We start from the raw sequence: 22415 nt of genomic DNA, 5'->3' as shown, positions 1-22415 counted from the left end.
CCATATGAATCAAACCATGTGAAAACAATTACCACTTAGCTCCATTTACTGGCTTTTAAAAATTCAAATAAATCATTCCGTTTTAATGTCGCGTATCCAGGACGCTGGGCTCGTAGGAGCAGAATCGTTGCGTCACGTATCCAGGACGCTGGGCTGGTAGGAGTGGAATCGTTGCGTCGAGTATACGCGACGTTGGTCCTGAACGGGTTAAGAGTGATTTATTATACATTAACTACATTTAATATATTTCCAACAGTTCTTCAATGGAGTTAATATCAGGACTATTTCCAAGCCAAGCTAGCATTTGAAGCTCTTTAAAGGCAAAATAATTTTTCAGGATCCTGAATGTATGGCATGGGCCACTCACTGTCTTGTTGAAAAATAGCATCTCTTACAGGAAACCATGTATTAAGCTGTGTAAAGAAATGTTTTTGAAAGATCTGTTTATGGTTTTGTGAATTTACACTCCCTTTAATTATTCCAATGCATTCAGTACTATAAACAGATAAGTGCTCCAAATCATTAAAGATTGTACCTGACCACTAGATATTTCATCATTTGATCATGTATGGGATCACTTGGTATGGCAAGTCTTAACAGCTTTGGAGTTCACTTAAAGTAGAATCATGCATACAGCAATTATTATGGAATAAGATGATTCAGGACACCATATGGGACCTGTATGCTTCAGTGCCTGTGGATGTCACGATCACATCTGCAATCATTTGGGATGGCAAGTCAGACAGCTTTGGAGCTTGGTTGAACTAGAAGCATGCTTACAGCAACTACGGAATGAGATGACGCAAAAAACCATACAAGACCCCGTATGCCTCGGTACCTGTCTGTATCACATTGTATATTTAGACTAAAGTACTTATTCCCAACTTAATATTAGAATCTCTGATCATTTGTAATTTTCCCTATGATAATGATTCTTTTGCTTTTATTTTGTAATCATTTACTTATATCAATACTGCATTCACGTACATAAAAATTTCTTTCAATTTTGACAGTGTTTTCTTGGTGCTTTATGAAAACGGGGGCACATAATAAATTTAAACAACTGCACTCAAATTTTCTTGCATAAAACTTTAAATTAAGCACAGTTTTTATATGCAAAATATTTATTCAAATACAAACTTTAAATTATGGTTTACACAGCACAAAGCAAATGATAGTATTTTGGAAGAGCATATATACATACGCCCAGGGCAGTTAACACATCGGCTGAGCAAGGCGTATATATATGCCCACGGCAGTTAAGGGGTTAACTGTCATATAGATTCACCGTCATTTTCTATTCTTTTTCCGTGTCCTAGTTTTAGTAATATGTGGCGTGTTGTTATCATAACCCCTCAGCAACACTAATGTCATCACCATTATCATCGTCCTCCTCTGATTCAGCTTGACACTGCCATGACTTTAATTGGCTCACATGAGCTGTTGTACTAAAGAAACACCCTTTCACCTTCTCGTCTCATTGAGTTACTCTATAGGTATCACTTGGTAAAACTTCTGTAACTACTAAAGGTCCTCGATATTTTTGTTGTGTTTTGGTTTATTCTCCAGTTGATTTAGGTACTCTTCTCATAACTACTATTTCTCCTTGTTCGAATGTTAAAAATTTGCTTTTCTTTTTGTCATAATTTGCTTTCATTTTCATCTCCATATCTTCAATTCTCTTTCTAGCTTCATTCTGTAAGATTACTGGATTCTTCCATTCATTTGCCTCTTCATCTCTAATCATTCTCATCAATCCGTTGTTAAATTTTGGTGAATAACCGTGAAGCATTTCGAAAGGAGTTTTACTTGTAGTCTTGTTTATCATATTGTTTAGATTTCTTTCGCACTCCTTAATCTTTTTGTCTCAGTCCCTCTGATTTGGATTTTCCATACTCATTTTAATCGTAGCCAAAATTGTTTGAGTTGCTCTTTCCACCATTCCATTACCACTCGGATGTTGAGTTAAATTGAGCGTATGACTGATTCCATTATTTTGACAATACTCTTGAAATTCCTTCGCTGTGAAACATGTTCCTCTATCGCTGATAATTTTTTCTGGTAAACCAAAATCATCTATAAAACTCTTCAATGCCACTAACACATACTTGGTTGCAGTACTTTGCATAGGATATAAGCGTGTAAATATTGTAAAATTATCAATTATTACAAATATTTCTGTATTTCCTCTTGAACTTTTTACGAATGGTTCTAAATGATCTATATGAATGATTGCAAAAGGTCTTCTACCTGGTCTAAATGGATGCAGTACTCCTTGTTTCTTACCACTAGGCACTTTATTTACTAGGCATTCGAAACACATCGAAATGTGATGCATAACATATTGTTTCATTCCTTTAAACCAGTATGACTCCTTGATTTTGGCAACAGTTCTATCTGCTGAAAAATGTCCCAAAAGATTGTGAAATTTTACTACAATACCTTTTCTTATCAACTTAGGTATGACATATAACAATTTCTCCTTTTCCTGATCTTTTACTTTATGAAACAATCAATTATTCTTCAAGACATAATTTTCAGTTACATATTTCTCTGCATTCGTTTTATCATTTATCTTTTTCTTTAAAATGTCTATTAATTTGTGTAATTCTGGATCTGAATGCTGAATCATAAAAATTTGCTCATCTATCATTAGCGTTAAAAAAACTTCCAAGTTGTTTTCAATTATAAAGTTTCTTTTGGCTCTTCCTCAGTAGGTTCTTCTTTACCAGCTTCCTCTTCCTTACTTTTATCATCAGATTCTTTTGTTTCTTCACTTTCATCATCATTTTTCCCATCATCTTTTAGGCCATTTTCAATACCATCTTCATCTGCATTACCATCTCTCCTCCCTTTATCTTTGGAAGAATCGGATATATCTTTCATTTCCACATCCTGATCCTTTGACTTGCTTTCTTAGCAGCTAGTTCCTTTTTTATAGCTTCTTTAGCAGCAAGTTCAACTGCAGTTATCTCAGCAGCAAGTTCTGCAGCTTCAGCAGCCTCCATATCTTGTTTGTCCTGTTCTTCAGCAAGTTTCTGTCTTTCTTCTTCTTGTTCAATAGCTTCAGCCATTGCTTTCTTAAATTCTTCCTATGCATTATGCAATGACAATGTTTTGACTTAGCGACTGTAGCATCTTTAAAGAACTTGTGACAAAGCTTATAATAATAACCCTGGACAAATATAACAAATAACTGGCCCAATAGACTTAGGTTCTTTAGTTTTTTTTTTTTTTTTTGGGGGGGGGGTTCTTTCTTCTCTTCCTTATCCTTTTCTTTCTCTCTAGATTCATCTTTAGCATCTTCTTTTTCTTTAGCACAATCTTCTTGAGTAGCATCTTCAGTCTTATCTTTCATGAAATTAACTGTATTACCTTCGATTTCAATTTCTTAGGAAGCCTTCAGTTTAATTCGTGGAGTGTTAATATCATTTTGCAACTGTGAAAATGGACAATCATTAGCATAGCATATGTGCAAGGTATTACCTATCTTGGTATATGCAATATGTGGTAAATCAATCCATGTTCGACCAACTAATAAGTCACATGGTTGTGTTTCATCTCCAATTAGAACTGTAATGTCCTTTCATTCCACATTATCAATCTCTAAATTAAAAGTTACTTTTCCCAATGTTCTAGTGGCTGGTTTACTCTGGATTCCAAAGCCAAACAATTCCTCCACATCAGGTTTTATAGTAAGATCCAGTTTCCCAGCCAGAGACTGTTTCAATAGACACGAACTAGAACCTGCATCTATGATTGCAGTAATTTCTTCTCCATTATTGATGCGAGCATACTTTAAATACACAGTTGGTGAAACATCTAAATTCTGGTTCACGGATAAATTTCAAGTCTGAACTCTTAGACGTACACTTTTTAAAAGTATGACCCTTTTCATTACATTTCCTGCAAATAATTTTTTTTTAGGTTGAGGATAATCCGTCGCTACATGTCCATAATCATTATAATTAAAGCATTTCGGCTCAACCTTTTCATTGTGAATACCAGAATTATATTCCCTTTTCCTATCGTCTATTTTAAAAAATTTATCTCTCAAATTATATTTATTATCAAAACTGTTTTTAAAACCCACTTTGAAATTACCATCTGTCTGCATAAAATCATTAACATTTCTGAGTCTTGAATACTGATTATAGGATCCTTCATAAAATTTAGAACCAAATTTAGGCTTAGGATTATGCTTAAAAGTTTTATTTTCTACTTGAAGTACTTTTATTCCTGCCCGAATATTTTCATATTCAACTAGTTTTTCAGCCACCTCTTCAGGATTAATGAATTTAGACCGATCATCAACGAAATGATCTCGTATAGCAGCAGGGACCCTATTTTCTTTAACTGATCCGTAATAATAAGCTGTTTTAAAGAGTCAAAATCTGTTACATTTAATCCAGCAAGCCACTCTTCAAAACATTTTTTTAATTCAAACATGAAATCTCTTCACGTATTACGTAATGTTTTAATATGATCAACGGACTTTTGCCGAAACTGTTCAGGGCTTAACTTAAATTTTCTGAATAGCAGTTATTTAACACGCTTATAGTCGTTAGTGTTTTCTTCTGATTCACGGGCAAGTAATTGAGTTCTTTCATAAGACAATAGAACCAACAGCTGAGAAACCCAATTTTGTTCTAACCCAATATGTCGTGTCTATCTCTCAAATAAGACAATCATACATATGCATTAATTTACTCATATCACAAATATTACTTCTACTAACATTAGAAGGAACAGAATCATTTACATTACTACTTCTGATTTCCGCTTCTATTTTCTGTCTTTCAAGTTCAAATGTTCTTTGCCTATCTTTTATAGCCTTTTTTTTTTCTAAAATTTCTAACTTTTCCCTGTCTAAACGATCATTTATAAATCTATCTATCTTTTGTTTAGTAAAGTCTTCATTATAGTTCTTACTATTCATAATCATATCCCTTAAGTCTACAATTTTAATACCAGAAGGGACATCTGCATCAAGTTTTAAAGCAAGTTCTTTTAAGTCACATTTCTGGCCCCTTGCCAAATAAGCCATCTTAGACTTCAATTTCCAAATAATAATACAATAATTATACTTAAGTTCTTTCTGTTTAATACTTAAACATAACATAAACAGTTTATAAATGCATGTACCTTTCTACCTTCAGTTTTGGCGAGCTTGCGCATTCAGTTTAGCTTAACGTACATTAAGGCAATGTATTGTTAAATCCTAGGTAATAATTCTAGATAATCCCACTTCTGAAATGTTAGTAATTATTTCCCTTATTCAAAAACATTTCCGTCAAACATTAATTGTTAGATACTCGCTTTATTCAGAAACATTGCCGTCAAACATAAATGTTCTAAAAAAAAAAAAAAAACTGTTGTTGCCAATCGGCAAAATACATTTAAGAAAAAAACATTTACATAACCATATCTCATTTACAATGATTGTTCATTTTATTTATTGAAGCATATTACTATATACATCAGTGAAATTCTACGAAGAAGAGCAAGGAATTTTAATAAAACAAAACAATAGAGTGGTATAATTACCTCCAAGAAGTGTGCAAACTTTCTATTAAAAAAAAAAGAATTATGCAACAATGGATGCATTGTTGAAATAGAGATGGATACGCAAGCAAATATTTCTCTTCACCAAAATGTTTGCAACTTTTTAACGGGAGGTTCAGATAAATAGAAAGTACACGTTAAAGTAGCAAGATATTAAAATTCAACTAAAAAGAATTTAACATTAAAGCACAGAAAACTGTTTTTGAACTTTCCTAAACACAAAATTGCACAAAAAACATTGAGATATTTGTTTGAGAACAATCAAAGAGAAGACATTTATAACGAATCTTGCATTATATATATCACTAAAAGAGCTTGATCAAAATCTTTAGACCATCAGATTTTACTTTTAACATAATAGATATTCGAGCACGCAAAAAAAGTAAAGTCTGCAGTCGATTTACGATAAGATGTTAGAGTTCATATAGAAAACTATTTTGGTTATTACACTCATAATATAACATTTGTTGCAAAATGTTGTTAAGAAGTCCAGACAAAATGACTTTTTAAATGATCATTCTGATGCTGTATTCAATTGCACACTTTTATAATACTGAAAGTGTGCTATTGAATATATTTTTAGAATATTGAAAGTAAATGAAGAATCTTATTGTCAATTAAAAAAATACATAAACTGGTTGTGATTTTATTAAATATGAAAATAATCCTCATTGAAGACTCTGAGGTAATAATTATTTCTGATTATTTGATTATTACAACACACACACACACACACACACACACACAAAAAAAAAAAAAAAAAAAAAAAAAAAAGCTGAAGAATTTTACTAGCATTTAAACATACAACAAAATTTTACAATGCAAATAAATAGTTCATCAGAATTAATTTATCTTTTAAACCTCTAGTGAAAAATTAGTTTCAATACTTTCTGATCTTCTTTTGGCATGTTTCAATCTCTTTATCAAAATAATAATAACATAACAATCATGTAAGCTTTTGAAAATATAATAAGTGCAATTAACTTACCAGTCAGACATATATAACAATCTAGAGACAGATATGCCTGCAGTTCATCTGTTTTACCCGAAAAAGAATGTACCACAATTTGAGGAAGCTTGGTGATATTATTTCTTAAAATCTGGATTACATCACTGTTGGCTTCCTTTTCATAAATCATAAGAGGCATTTTCAGTTCAGATGCTAATTCTAACTGTAAAGAAAGGAATAGCTATGGTTACAATTTAAAATGAACTGTGCAATTGTAGCAAAAAATATGTTAACACAAAAGAGTTCAATATTAATTTATTATCCCAACTCCCATTTTCAGAGGAAAAATTTTTTTCACGATTTCTTCACTGATATTTTGGTAACCCCACCAAAACAGTTCAAAAATTTGGTTTCTATCTGCAGTAAATTCCATAAGCTACACTTACTTATCATTTAAATCTTTAGCTGCTAAAGTGAAACTGATGTAAGTGAAACTGATGCACTGATAGACCAAAAGAAAAGATGCAAATGATTGTAGCCATCCAATGTAATTTATACAGACATACATACATTCGGCCCACCAGCGGCTGAGCGGTAAAGTCACTGAACACTGGTAGTTCGATCCGAGGTTCGAATCTCGCGAACGGGCTGGCTGCATGGGTGTTTTCGTGGTTTTTCCCATGTGTAACGTATATACGAGCCAGTTTCCCTTAGAAAGTCCTCCACAAAGGCATCCCTCCCCTTAGGCAGATAGCCCTAGTGTGCTTTGCCATAATTAAATACACACATACATACATTCACCTCCCTCCAAAAAAGTATATATATAGGAAACAGATATAGTTACCAAAATTGTCACTGGTAACATTTTACCATCAAAAGAAAAAAAAAAAAAAAAAAAAAAAAAAGACTGCTACGATAACTGATAAGTATTCATTTTTTTAATGGGAAAAAGTATGATAGAGGTTTTAGTACTCTCTGATTATCTACACCCCCCTTGCCGAGAAGTCATAAAAAAGTATTCCTGAGGCAAAGCAACATGTTGCCAAAATAGCTCTGTGGTAACCCACAATGTCACCAAAAAGTATTTATGTGAGAACTCAGGTATGCACATAGCTATTGTATGTTGAGGCCAGTGCCTAATGCTAAACTGAACGATGCTGAGTTTTGTGTAATTTTCTGACTTTTGTTTACATTAAAACAGATTGGTGTGCACATGAAAAGAATGGCAGCACAAGAACGAAACGATTTCTTGAAAAAGGTAAGTGTTTTATAATAGATGTTTCCTGCTTTTTAAATTTTTATTCATTGATTGCTCCTGTATGGAATTCTTATCAGGCTGCCATTTTGAAAATCTAATAAAAATTTAGTCACCAACGAGTTTGTGAATACTCTCTCAAGCCACCAAGAGTTCACAACTGTTTGGATGGCAGTGCAGATAATCATAAAGTGCCCAGATTTTTAATGAAGAAAAAGTAGATATACTTTCACTAAACATTTATCTACAGTTGTACCTTAACAGCTAATTTAAGTCTACAAGCTGCAATATGCTATGTTTAGTATATTTTCAGGAATGTCTTGTAATAAACAATACTGAATTAAGACACAATAACACGCCGAATAAATACTAATTCAGACGACAAACAACAAAAATCAGCATTATATTTACAAAATTTTCACAGGACTAGTTTCGATGGTTTTATCGAACCACCATCCTCAGCTGCAAAACCGCAAATGAACAAGATAGGAAAAAATGATTAGATAAGATAAGAAAGCCTGGACAAGAATAAGCAAGTGGTGCCATCTGTTGGTGAAACCAGAACTAAAACATAATTTCTTTAAAGGCCGAAGGCAAATTTGGATTGGAATTAGAATCGTTAACTAGAACAGAAAGATTTTTATAAATGTGAAATGTCTCTAGAAAATCCAGTTCTCCAATGGAAGATGTTTTTTGAATAATTTTGGCAGCAGAAAAATTGAAAGTGTGATTTTCGGATCAACAATGTTGCGCAACAGAAGACTTCTGTGTTTCCTTTTTTCTAACATATGCTATAATAATATGTGCATTTTTCAAATCAGATAATGGTGGTTCAGTGAGTTCACTAATTTTAACACTTTTACGTTTTTAACAATATTTTAATTACTATATACAGATCGTATTCTTAGGCCGACGCCTTCAACATGAACAAACTTTATTCTCTTACAACTAAGCGAGCAACAGCGCCCTCTAGCCTTTTCCTTCAAATTACACAACACTCCCCACCTGAACTCGGTGGAGAGTTCATCTTTCAATAATAAATCCTAGAATATTCAATTAATATTTCGACAATAAATCCTGGAGAAATGGTTAAATATAACAAACATGCATACATAATTATAAGCACATAAAATTTTACAAAACATTAAATGATACCTATCAGCAAGGTCAGGAAAATCAAACCTAAAAATACAAAATACAAACATTAGTTAAGTTCCATATTATATAACAATTGTATAGGCCTTTTTAAGGTACCAGTAGGTGTTTTAATTATGCAAGATCTTATTTTACCATCTCTGCCTGGCATTAATTCCAAAATTTTACCTACTGTCCAGAGATTTCTGGGATGTTTGTCGTCATGAATCAAGACAATATCGTTGATTTTAAACTGAGATGCGTTAGAGTGTGGAGGACAAATATTGGCAGATCTCAGATTAAAAAGATACTCTGATCTCTAATGCTTCCAAAAATAATTTAAAATATCTTGATGGTATTTTTATCGTTTAATAATTGAATTTCTTGATCCAATCAAATTATTTGAAGTTATTTTATTAGCAGGCAGAGATAGCAATCGTCTACCAACCAGAAAATGAGAGGGTGTTAGTGGAGAAGGTTCACTGGGATCGGTAAACACGTAGGTAATTGGTCTACAATTAATCATTGCCTCGATTTCAATGAGCACTGTTTCAAGCTCTTTCACAGTAAGGGATGATCAACCAATAATTTTTCGCAAGCTGAATTTTATGGTTCGTACCATACGCTCCCAAAACCCTCCCCACCATGGACCCCTCTCAATAATAAATTTCCAATTTATGCCTCTAGCAGAAAATAATTCTTTCACAGATGAGTCACTCAAAGTTTTGAAAATATGTTTTAGTTCTTTGTCAGCTCTTTTAAAAGTCTTGGCATTATCGGGGTACACAGTCCTCGGCGAGCTAAAAATCTTCGGAAAGCTAGCAAAAAACTTTCAGTGCTGAGATCAGTTACTATCTCTATATGTAAGACACGAGTGACCGCACACGTTAACAGCAGCATGTAAACTTTACCTTGCCTGTCTTTCGTAAAAACTGGACCGGCGAAGTCCAACCCGGTCACAGCAAATGGAGGCGACTCTTGGATTCTGTCTGGAGGAAGTGGAGCGATATCCTGTATTTCTGTAACACGATTGGTGATAAATGGTTTCCAATTATTTGGCGAACCTTTAATCCAAGTAATGGCGATTTCGGAATCACTCCAAAAATAAACATCCTCAATTAAATCACCAAACAATTTTTTCAAATATTTATACATTCGAGCAGCCACGAGTGCTCCCATTAACTCTAAATGAGGAAGCGTGATTGATCTTAAAGGTGCAACCCTGCATTTTGACATGATAAAGGAAGTTTTAATTTTAGAATCACTCGTACAATATCTGAAATATGCGATAGCCCCTTATGCTTTAGGAATAGCGTCCGAAAATAGGTGAAGGCTTATATTCATCGGATCGTCATCAAAGAAATTTCGCTGTATCAATATTTCAGTTAAATCATTAAGTTCCTCCTGCCAAATGTTGAATTTGTCCTTAATCTCTGCAGGAAGGATCTCATCCCAGTCAGAACCGGAACACCAGATTTCTTGCATAATAATTTTTGCCCGAATAACAAAGGGTGCAATAAATCCAAATGGATCGTATATTTGGGCGATACTTTGCAAAAGTTTCCTTTTTGTAGCAAAATTGTTTCCAGTGGAAAAGTCAATTAAATTTTTTAAATTTAACTTTATATTGTCTTCAATGGAATTCCAAATCATGCCTAAGAAATTCGATTCACCAGTTAATTTGTTATCTGATTCCTTAATCCCATTTGAGACCCATAAATCATTTAATGCTTTAGAATTAGTTCTTAATTTTCTGAAATTCATCCCAGCATCCTTAAATATGTTAACCGCATCTACAGATAACCGATATGCATCTTCAACCGTTCCTGCTCCAAAATATAGGTCATCGACATAGACAGAAGAATTTAACATTTGGAAACTGTCTGGCATTTTATCTTTATATTTCCGAATGTGATATTTTATAGTGGCGGCCAAAATGAAAGGAGATATAGTCAAACCGAAAGATACGCGACACATTTGCATAATCTTAAAGGAGTCATTATTTTCATTAAACCAAAGAAATTTTAGAAATTTTCTATCACCTTCAGCAATTCCTATCATCAAAAAAGCTTTTTCAACGTCTCCACAAAACGCTATCTTTAACTTACGAAAATTTAACATAATGTCTAGTATATTTGGATTTAGATTAGGTCCCGATTCAAGGCAGTCATTTAACAAATTCGTGTCCTCTGTCCTTGAGCTAGCATCGTACACAATTTTTACCTTAGTAGTTTCACTAGGTCGTATCACTGCTCAGTGAGGCATAAAATATCCCAAATTTGTATCATTATTCGGACATTCCTCCACAATTCCTTCTAATATCTGGTTCTCAATTATATTTTTATATTCCTGAAAAATCTCCGGAGTTTTACTTAGTTTATTGTGAAGGTTTGTGAATCGTTTCTTAGCTACCTCAAAATTATTTCCTAGATTATTCGGACTGTATTTCCAAATTAAATTTGCCTCATATCTATAGTTTTTAAACTGCAAATTTCTTTCAAACTGGTCTACTATTTTGCAGTCAATATCGGAATAATCATCAGAATCATTACTTCCCATATGTTCTAATTCCCAAAACCTCTTAAATCTTTCAACACAACAGTGTTTGTCATTACCGCTAAATTTTCAGAACAATTTTTGCTTGTTTTATTTTTCTCGATTCCTGCGGCAACCCAACCAAACACAGAACTGACTGCGTACAACCCTTCAGATATTTTAATTCTTTCAGAATAAACTACATTCGAGAATTCATCCCCCCAATTAATATCTCAACATCTATGTTATTTTTTCTTGCGCAATCGGCGATCTGCAACCCCATATGCTCCATGAAGTCTGCAATTTGTTTACTAGGCACACTGATGGGCGCCGAGGAAATAACATCGAAGATCAAACATTCAATTTTTATTTTATTATTTTGTTTCCAATTCTGAATTTCGATTTCAACAACCGGATAGGAATGATTCATTGCTTTCGTCGCACCAAATGAATAAACAGAAAGTCTTTCATAACAGATTGGAGTAAGTTTTAAATGGTCGGCCAATTTTTTCGTTATAAAGGATCTGTGACTGCCTTGATCAAGAATTAATCTAATTAATTTTGATTTATACTTAGAACAAGCATAAACTGTACAAGTTTGTAATAATATTTCCCTGGCATTACAGTCATTATTATTATCACCTTGAGGAACAGAAGCAATCAATTTTAAGTTTTGAACTTTATTTTTTTCCTCAGAATTCAAAGTCAGAGATTCAGTTTCATTTTTGGAATAACCTTGTTCTGACTTTTTGTTTACAAGGGATTTATTAGTACAAATCGATTCATTGTGATACATACCGCCACATTTATTACATTTAGTTTTATTTCTGCACCTTTCTGATGTATGGAATTTTTTAAAACAAGAAAAGCAGCGGTTTTCGGATCTTAGTTTCTTTAATTTATCAGAAACATTCACTTCGCATTTAAATGACTCATGCAAATTATCACAAAAGATGCATTTTCGGTTAACTGCAGTATGAAATGCAGCCGTGGGTGTATTTTTTACATATTTTCTAGTTTCATATTTTGATTGATCGACTCGCAGAGGCACATGATTTTTCCTTTCGCTTAATACTAGATTTGAAACTTCCCTTCTATTTCCGTTTTAATAAATTGTGTTAATTCCGAAACTTCAACTTTATCTTTCGATCCTCTTTGCCGATTAAATTCCAAAACTAAATCGTCCGGAATTAATTTTAATAATATTGGAATTAATAAATGTCTACATGAGCCAGAAGTTACTTCTAAAGTTTCCAAATTACAAATCGAAACTTCTAATTCGTCATATAATTTATGTAAAGCCTTTACGTTAGCAGAATTTTTAACGGCTTCTAAATTGAGAATTTTATTCATGAATGAATTAATGATCAGGTCTTTTCGACCATATCTGTCCTTTAGTAATGCTACACAACTATCATAATTACTTTCTGTTAACTCAAAACCTGACACAACATTCGAAGCTTGTCCCGTTAAAAATGTTTTTAAGTATACAAATTTTTGTATTTTTGAAAGCGTTTCGTTTTTATGTATCGAATTTTCGAAACTATTCCAAAATTCATTCCATTGTTTGGGGTCTCCCCAAAATTTATCAATCATTAATTTTGGTAATTTCAGCGTACTACTCCCACTAGAACTGGAACTTACATGCAAAATTCCATTACCACTAGACTGGTTTAAATCAGAACTTAGGGGATTCCTCGCTGGCGGTACTGCGGTAACCGCACCTAGAAACTGCTTAATTTGACTACAAGCAATTATACATTTGTCATTGTATTCTTCACTTATACTATAATCTTCTTCAATTAAGTTAACATCAATTAACTCTTGTATTTCATCATCAAGCGCTCTCAAATTATTTTTCTTTTCGGTTAATAATTCAAACAATTCCCGTAATTCTTTAATCGAATTTTCCTCCCGTTCAATTTTTAATTTATCTTCAATCACTTTAATTAACCTAGTAACAGACGATCTCAATGTGGAACGTTTACATTTCAACCTATCTAACTTATCTTCCATTTTATTTAATTTAAATAAACCCACAACAGCAATAATAAATACTTACTAATGTACTACAAATAATCACTAAATAATTAATTTAAGATTTCCCTACCTTTATTTGGAATTCCATTGTCCCTCGAGTATGAAATATCCATTGAAATTGAAACACTTGGATAGAACATCTAAAATCTTCACAAAGCCTTAATTCCTTACGCCGATGCACCATCTAATAATATGTGCATTTTTCAAATCAGATAATGGTGGTTCAGTGAGTTCACTAATTTTAACACTTTTACGTTTTTAACAATATTTTAATTACTATATACAGATTGTATTCTTAGGCCGACGCCTTCAACATGAACAAACTTTATTCTCTTACAACTAAGCGAGCAACAGCGCCCTCTAGCCTTTTTCTTCAAATTACACAACATATGCCTCATGTTCCTTGATGCGAAATTTTAAGGCTCTCTTAGTTTGGCCAATGTAAATTAAACTACACTGGCGAGGAATCCTATATAAATACCCCAGGAATTCATATCCAAAATTCATATGAAATTCGCGAAGTCTGGTTTCTTTCTTAATTAAGATGTCTAGAAACCAGACTTCGTGAATTTCATTTCTCTTGCATCGAAATTGATGAGCTAATTTCTCTCACTCAAACTGAAACAAACACATATTGTTTTCCAAAATAAATATTACAAGCAAACTGAGGGATTAGCCATGGGAAGCCCCCTCAGTCCCATCCTGGCTGATATCTACATGCATTATTATGAATCAAAATTGTTTGAAACTTTAAACTTCCCGGCATGGTTTCGCTACGTAGATGATACTTTTACCCTGTTTGAAGGTAATAAAGAGGATTTAAATAAAGTTCTTTCAACAATGAATTCTATTGATCCTGCTATTCAGTTCACTTTTGAACTTGAGACTGCAATTCTCTTCCGTTTCTCGACATTCTGGTCACACGTAACGCATCCAGCTTCAGTAATACGGTTTACCGTAAACCTTCATCGGTTTTCCTTCCACCACACTTTAAATCATGTCATCCGACTAAACAAAAGTTAGCTTCATTTTATTCCTATGTTTTCCGTGCTCTTCAAGTTTGCTCCTCCAAACTAGCCCTTGATGAAGAACTAAATTATTTAAAAGCAATAGCTATTGGCAGGGGCTTTTCACCCAACATTATTAATCAAGCAGTTAAAAAATTCTCATCTCAACACACTAAAAGGCACACTCTTGTTTTAGGAGATTATAAAATTGTCATTCCCTTCTTTCCATCAATTAGCTATAAAGTTGCACATATTTTGCAGAAATTTAACTTTCGGGTTGTTTATTCTGCCATCAATAAAATTCCGAGTTCCATACTTAAGGACCCCATTCCGGATATGAATTTCTGGGGTATTTATAGGATTCCTTGCCAGTGTGGTTTAATTTACATTGGCCAAACTAAGAGAGCCTTAAAATTTTGCGTCAAGGAACATGAGGCATATGTTAGAAAAAAGAAACACAGAAGTCTTCTGTTGCGCAACATTGTTGGTCCGAAAATCACACTTTCAATTTTTCTGCTGCCAAAATTATTCAAAAAACATCTTCCATTGGAGAACTGGATTTTCTAAAGGCATTTCACATTCATAAAAATCTTCCTGTTCTAGTTAATGATCCTAATTCCAATCCAAATTTGCTTTCGGCCTTTAAAGAAATTATGTTTTAGTTCTGGTTTCACCCAACAGATGACACCACCACTTGCTTATTCTTGTCCAGGCTTTCTTATCTTATCTAAACATTATTTCCTATCTTGTTCATTTGCAGGTTTGCAGCTGAAGATGATGGTTCGGTAAAACCATCGAAACTAGTCCTGTGAAAATTTTGTAAATATAACGCTCATTTTTGTTGTTTGTCTTCTGAATTAGTAAACAATACTGCTTATTTCAAGGTTCTTGCAACACTAATTTCACATAATTTTGTAATTAAGATGTCCTAAGCTGGTTAGAAGTATACAATATACATAAATTTAGAAATTCAGTCAATAAGTAATAAATTTTGTTAATTTAGCAGAGGGAATTAAAAAGTCATTACTGAATAACACTATAATATGGTTAATGTGATTTAATCTCTGTAATATGCATTGCAATCAAATAATTAGAACAATTAGAACAAGGTAAATTAAAAGTAAAATGACTGTAATGGAGTAACAACTCTTATTTAATAATTTAATCAGATATGTAATAAAAATACAAATCTACTTGAAATTTAATAGGCAAAATTTTTGGGATTGGATTCATTAAAAAATGATTTAAAGCATTTTGATCTATTGCAATCAGCATTATCCTCTAATAAAAATTATCCAATATAAACTGCACTGATTCAGAATGTACTTTCTCAGGAAAATATTTACCTAATTTAGAACTACAGCAATGCTGCTGCAGATAACAAATGCTTAAAATTTGTTTATGAGTTTTTATATTTATTGCAGTCAGTCAATTCAGTCTATAATACTAATCTATCACATTAATTTATAATAACAATCTCACTTCTAATTCATAATAACAGTCTCATTTATTCTTATAAAATTCAGTCACCTCAACATGACTTTAAAAGTTCAAAACTAATACTTAAAATTTATTAAGTATTAGTAATAAATAAGTAATTAAAATTAATCCATTAAACACACACATATAAATGTATTTCAAAACTAGTAGAACAAACTTAACATAGCAAAACAAACACATTTCATCATAGAAATCATAGAATGTGTAGTCAAGTGTTAAGCAGTTAGGTGTAGCAAGGCATTTTCCAATTTCCTGGACATGCCATCTTTTGCAAAGCAAATATATACAATACTGTTATTGCATGCATATAAAATGAGTTTTTTTTTTAATATATATATATATATGCACCTTCAGTTGTAGTGAGCATGTTATCAGTTACAGATTACAAATGAAGCTCACGTTTTGGAATTTAAAGACTCTGTCTACAAATAATTAAGCTTGTCATTGAGGTGAGGCAAGCAAGGCACTTACTTCAGATAACCAACTAGGAAAAATGCCAAATCAATAACAAAAAAACAGAAATTCTGGTACTTTCTAATTATCTGCATACCCTGCCAAAAAGTAACAAAAAAATATTCATGTGGCAATGCAGTGTAGTTATATGGCTACCAATGATGTCACCAAAATATTAATATAGCAACCAAGTATGCATGTAGCACATGCCTGTTTTGACTAGCACACAATGCAGAAGTACAGAGCTGAGTTTATGCAATTCTCTTACGCTTTTTTAAGCAATAACAGATTCTGTATACATTGGGAGAACATTGCAAAAAAACAAAGATTTTTTTTTTAAAATGTAAGTACTTTATTACCAATGTCTCTTGCTTTTTAAAATTTTATCAATTAATTGCTCTTGGAATTTGCAGTGTGCTACCATTTTGCAAATGGCTATCTCTTTTTGCTCATAAGCTTGTGAAAAATTAATCAGCAGCATGTTTCCAAAGACACTCTAAAGCCAGCAAAGAGTTTGTTGCTTTATAGTATGAAATGGGGATAATCAAAACATACTAAAATTAATTTTAAAAAAGAAATTATGACTGTTAATTTTACAGTCTGACACACATCATGAAGCACAGCTTTAAAATATCATATTTGACTTAACACATCTGATGCTATTTTAAAACACCAATTAAAGTTAAACAATTTATGCTTTTCATAATTAAATAAATAATTTCCATACTCATCTACTTGGTTAGGAAAGGGCTCCTTAATTTCATTGCGATAAAGTATAGTGCTAACATATAATAAAAGTATTTAAATACAAATTAACTGATTTTATTTAGTCATCTTTCTGCAATCAGGTTTATTTAATACACATTTTTCATTGCATGTCTTTTATTAATTCTAATAAAACAGATAAGAATTTTTTTTCATCGTACATGAAGCACTTGAATTAAGAAAAGAATTAATGACAGTAATTTATTTTCAAATGTGCTATGGTTCTATAATACTATATACACTATGCTCTAACACTAAAACATTATAACTGGAACTAAGATACTGAAGCCAATTTATGTTTATGGTACTGAACTATATAAACTGAATTTGCCCAGGAAACATGCCTGCTGTTGGTTTCAGTGATTTTGTACTGTTTCTTATTAACCTAAAATTCGACTTTTCACTGCAAGAAATCCCATTAAAACTCAGACTGATTCAAGTTCACCATAATGGACTTTTAAAAATTCATGACTTGAACCTGGAAAGCACGGCAGATTCTATCCAGCAACTATTATATCAATATAATTAGATCCAGGGGACTGTAAAAAGTAAGTCCACAATCTTCAATAACAATCAAAAGATGTCAAGTGTTCAAACCTTACATAACTTTAATTTTAAACCTCTGAAGTCAATGAAAAGACTAAGACAAATATCCGATTTATTATTTGAATCGATACTCTAGATCAATTATTGCATCTTTTTTCTTGAAAAACACTGAGTGGTTTTTGTAAGATCAGCATCAATGTTTGTAAATGGTTCAGAGTAACAGGAAAATGATGCAAAATCAAAATGCACAACTGAAGTATCAACAGTAATCATGTTATGATCAATATTTTCTAAATCAAAGGAAAGGAGATACAGAATTTGAGTGAATAATAAAGACTACCTTGAAGTCAAATTGTCGCCACCAGAAGTCAAATTGAAAAAAACTCAAGTCTGTGCTTATCCAAGAAGTGTTCCTTTGAAACAATGAGACTCTTGAATAACAGCAACACCAGTGTCAGTTTTCTCCATATAAAGAATTAATTGCTGCATGGCAACTTTAGATTTATGTAAATTTAACTGAACAACATGTAGGGAATGAAAATAAATATTAGCCATAGTAAGTTTGACAAATAATCACATTTATAAAAAACTCATGTGTATTACAGCAATTTGAAAAAGGTTTATGACTAACATCAACATTTTTGCCAGCATTCTTAATTCTTCTAATAAATCAGATGCAGCCTGCACATAACTAAATATCTTGATCAGACTCTGAGCTTTTAAGTTTTCCCATTACCTAAAACAATGCCGCCCAAACAGGAATATGGTTAGTGACTCTAACGGCAGTACCAAAAGGTCCAGGTTCGAGTCCCAGAGAAGGCATGGTTGTAATTTGTCCATCCCTTCATGGGAGGCAATGGTGGCCCACCCATTAGGAACCTCCATAATAAAGTGACCACTGCTTCTGGCCTTAGTAGTGGCCAATGCTTATAAATGGCTATAACCTGCCATTAAAAAAATACCTAAAGTAGGTTGGTGATTTTCTGTATTCAGATGCCTTATAATTGCATGATAAACATTTAAAACAATGATTTAAGACAAGAAAATCTGTTTTAAAAAGATTCCATTTGAGTCTTAAGAATTAAAGAATTTTTTATGACAGGGTGTGTTCATTTCAATCAGAATATGCTTTCCATCTCTAAATTTCTTCAACACAAATCTCACTTTTGTTTGATCCCATATTCTCCATAACTCATCTAAATCAGAATTCTGCTCTTTTGGAACATTTATTAATTCTGCTCCACTGATATTATTTGGTACATTTTTTAGAAGAAGCATTAGATTTTTACCTTTAACAGAAGCAGAAGTTAAAATAGGTTTATACAATAAAGCTTCTTGAAACCATTTCTTATCTTTTTCTGAACAGCACTTTACAAGCACTTTTTTACCCTCTGACACCATTCTTTGCTTTTCTTGGATTGCCTATAGCTTTGATCAGTCATTTAATGTCTTCAGCTGAGCAACTAGAGTTGGTTGATTCAACAACAATATTAAATTCAGAAGTTTTACTTTCAAAATGTCCAACAGGTAGTGCCGTGATCCCTCAGAACAAAGTTTCCTATGACAACCAGATAATGCACTTTGGCAAGCGTAGTGGCAATTTTGAACCTTAGAGCTTTGAATTCAGAAATTGTGTTAAGAATATCTTTAACACTGCTAAGGTGAAAACTATTGTTAAGATGAACTATTACTAAGATGAAAGTGTATAGATATTTAGCTTTCTGGAGCAAGAAATATAAAAAAACAGCTATATCATCTTTGAGGCTTGAGTACAGGAAAATTGATGATTTTGCTTTGTTAAACTAAATTAAAAGAAAAAAAAGCTTGAAAGTTAGTACAATATTTTTTATATTAAATGCATTACTATTTACACTTTTCACTGTTATTTGCTACTTATTTATGAGAAAAATACTTTTTTAATATGCTCTTTTAAATGTTTTAAATAATTTATCATTGCATGTATTAATTTTAATTATATTTAAAGCTAAGATTAAAAAATTACACTTGTATGACTCAAAATATTTATATTTATTGAATACAAAAATTTGGAAGTATAGTTAACTTGAAGTATAGTTAACTTGTATAGTTAACTTGACTAGATGAATAGGGGCACAAATTCATTTCTTTGCTTCGGGTGAACAGTTCTACCTATCATGCAAGCTTCCCTGGTACGAGAAGCAGTGGCATTTTATGTAACAAAACTTTAATGATTCGAGATTCTTAAGAAATTCTGAATTTCTATATTTTGCCCAGATTTAAATGTGAATTCAAAAGACTATGACATTCTCATGACAAAGTTGAATTTTCACTAAAAGTATGAGAACCTCTATTCTCGACTTTCCAGTGGAACAATTGTTTAGGGGGCCCTAGGATTATCAAATAAATAACAAATAGCAACTGTTTTTGCTCTCGGGAATGCATCTTTAATATTCTTTTTGCATTCATTTTATTTTTTTATTTTGTATTTTTTCACATATTTTCCTTGTATGTGCTTGTCATTTGTAATTTTCTTTGTATGTGCTTCTCATTTGTAGCATACCTTTGTTTTTCAAATGATGACTTTTATATCCACATTTTTTAGTTCAAAGTAAACCTCAAACTCTCTCAAACCACCACAGTAACATCTGGCTCAGAGACAGTGATTTCACTTCTTCAGCCATCTCTTCTATCATACCCTCAGAGGGACCTTCAACTTATATGCCACATATCTGCAATGATTTTTACTTCACTGAGCTAAAGTTGCCACACTCCATATGACATTTGCAGCTAAATTTTCATATTAATGTACCAAAATCATGTTTATATACTTTCATGTATTGACTTCGAATGGATCAATATACGAGGATTGGAACTTTAACGGTGGCAACTATTTATTTACAAGGAATACAAAAGTGATTCATGTCACCATGTTTTACAGTCCTTCAATATAGTCGTCAGCATTGTGTACAACCCGTTTCCAACGATGTGTAAGTCGCAGAATATCTGTAGCAGTGCCTGTTTTGTTGATAGTTTGAATGGACCGGTCTCCTGCCGCAAGAATATCAGGAACAGTTTGGAAGCGAGTGCCACGAAGTGGTTCCTTCATCTTAGGAATTACGTCATAGTCACAAGGGCTTAGATCTGGGGAGTATGGTGGATGATAAAGCACTTCCCAGGACTATTGCTTGAACAAATCAGTCACAGCTTGCGCTGCATGTGGCTGAGCATTGTCATGCAAAATGAGAGGAGCGTTCTGCAGAAAGTGTCACCATTTTTTTCTCAAAGCTGGTCGGAGATTGTGCTCCAAAAATGAGCAGTAATACTGCGCAGTGACGGTCTGCTATGCGGTATGTGTTAGGATGACACCATAACAGTCATACACGAGAATCACCATAACTTTCACATTGCTGGGGTTCTGACGAAATTTCGTACGTCGCGATGACCCATGATGACGTCATTCGTTTGATTGGCGTTTCAGTTCTGGCTGGTACGATTGGGCCCAAGTCTCATCCAGCATAATGATACGGCGTAAAAAAGCATCTCCTTCGCGCTCATAGCTCTCCAGGTGGGTTCGGGCAGCATCGTATCATAGCCATTTCTGCATTTCCGTCAATTGATGTGGAACCCATCGTGAAGCAATTTTTCTCATGGACAGGTGTTCCTTCAGAATGTGCAGCACAGTCGTATGTGCTAATCCTATTTGTCCGGCCAGCTGACGAATCGTTTGGCGGCGATCACTGTCTATTAGTGCGGTAACAGCTTGCACGTCTGCATCGCTGACACTCGGACGACCTGGCCGCAGCATGTCTGCCACGTTTTGGCGTCCTTCATTCAATGCTTTCACCCATCTTGCTACGGTTCTGTAAGGCAATGCAGATTCCTCGCAAGCCTCTCGAAGCTCTTGATGACACTGTTGTGCTGTACAACCTCTGGCACATTCAATTTTTATCCAACATCATTGTTCTTGTTTTGAAAACATCCTGACAACACTTACATTAGACCGCGAGCTAATACAAGGATTCGTTCTTCGTGTCACTCTGCATGCGCGTAACGTAGGCAGGATGAGTCATTTTGCTGAGAGGTAAGGTAGGTATGTAGTTCACGTGTGGTATATGCGATATTCTTTGGTTTTGTTGCGTAGCGTTTTTTCAGCTGTGTTGCCACTATTAAAGTTCCAACCCTCGTATAAATGAGGAGAAGGCAGTCGATTTGAAAACAAATTTGGAGAAATTGAAAGCATCTTCCAGTACCTAACTGCTTAACACATGATCATTTATTTTGTGATAAAAATTGTTTCCTTCAGTGTGTTCTAAAACACTTGTTTTTCCATTATTTCTTAAACACTTTTAATCTTAAAAAATATCCTACTCCAAACAAACTTTATTTGGATCAGGAACCATAAAAATTCAGCTATGCTCTCACCAGCATTCAAACCACAGATCTTCTGGATGCTAGCTGGACATGCTATGAGTTAACCACAGAACTTATAAGGAAATGCACTAATTTCTTATATTCTCCCCTTCTAAAATGGTGAATGAGGAGAGAACAAGATCCAATTGACCGCAACCCAGGTAGGGATGAATTACTGTCAGCTACATTTTAGCTTGGGTACCACTGAAGAAACTGTTATTTTTTGGAGCAAAAAATGGGAGCTACATAACCTCAGCAAATTGTACAAAGGAATGTA

The 22415-nt window shown here is 33.2% G+C and overlaps 1 protein-coding gene across 1 annotated transcript in view; it reads right to left on the bottom strand.

Annotated features, from left to right (window-relative positions):
* Positions 1-22415, bottom strand: part of LOC118197824 (uncharacterized) — a 46832-nt gene that overhangs the window by 11915 nt on the left and 12502 nt on the right. The window contains exon 5 of the mRNA XM_085811740.1: positions 6554-6737. Coding sequence (XP_085667866.1) covers positions 6554-6737 — 184 coding nt within the window. The remainder of the gene's footprint in view (positions 1-6553; positions 6738-22415) is intronic.

The sequence above is a fragment of the Stegodyphus dumicola genome, chromosome 2 (assembly GCF_044657685.1).
Source record: "Stegodyphus dumicola isolate Sdum_Otavi_A_Nest chromosome 2, ASM4465768v1".
NCBI lineage: Eukaryota > Metazoa > Arthropoda > Arachnida > Araneae > Eresidae > Stegodyphus > Stegodyphus dumicola.
Note: the sequence above shows the minus strand (reverse complement) of the source record. Positions and strands in the feature narration are given on the sequence as shown.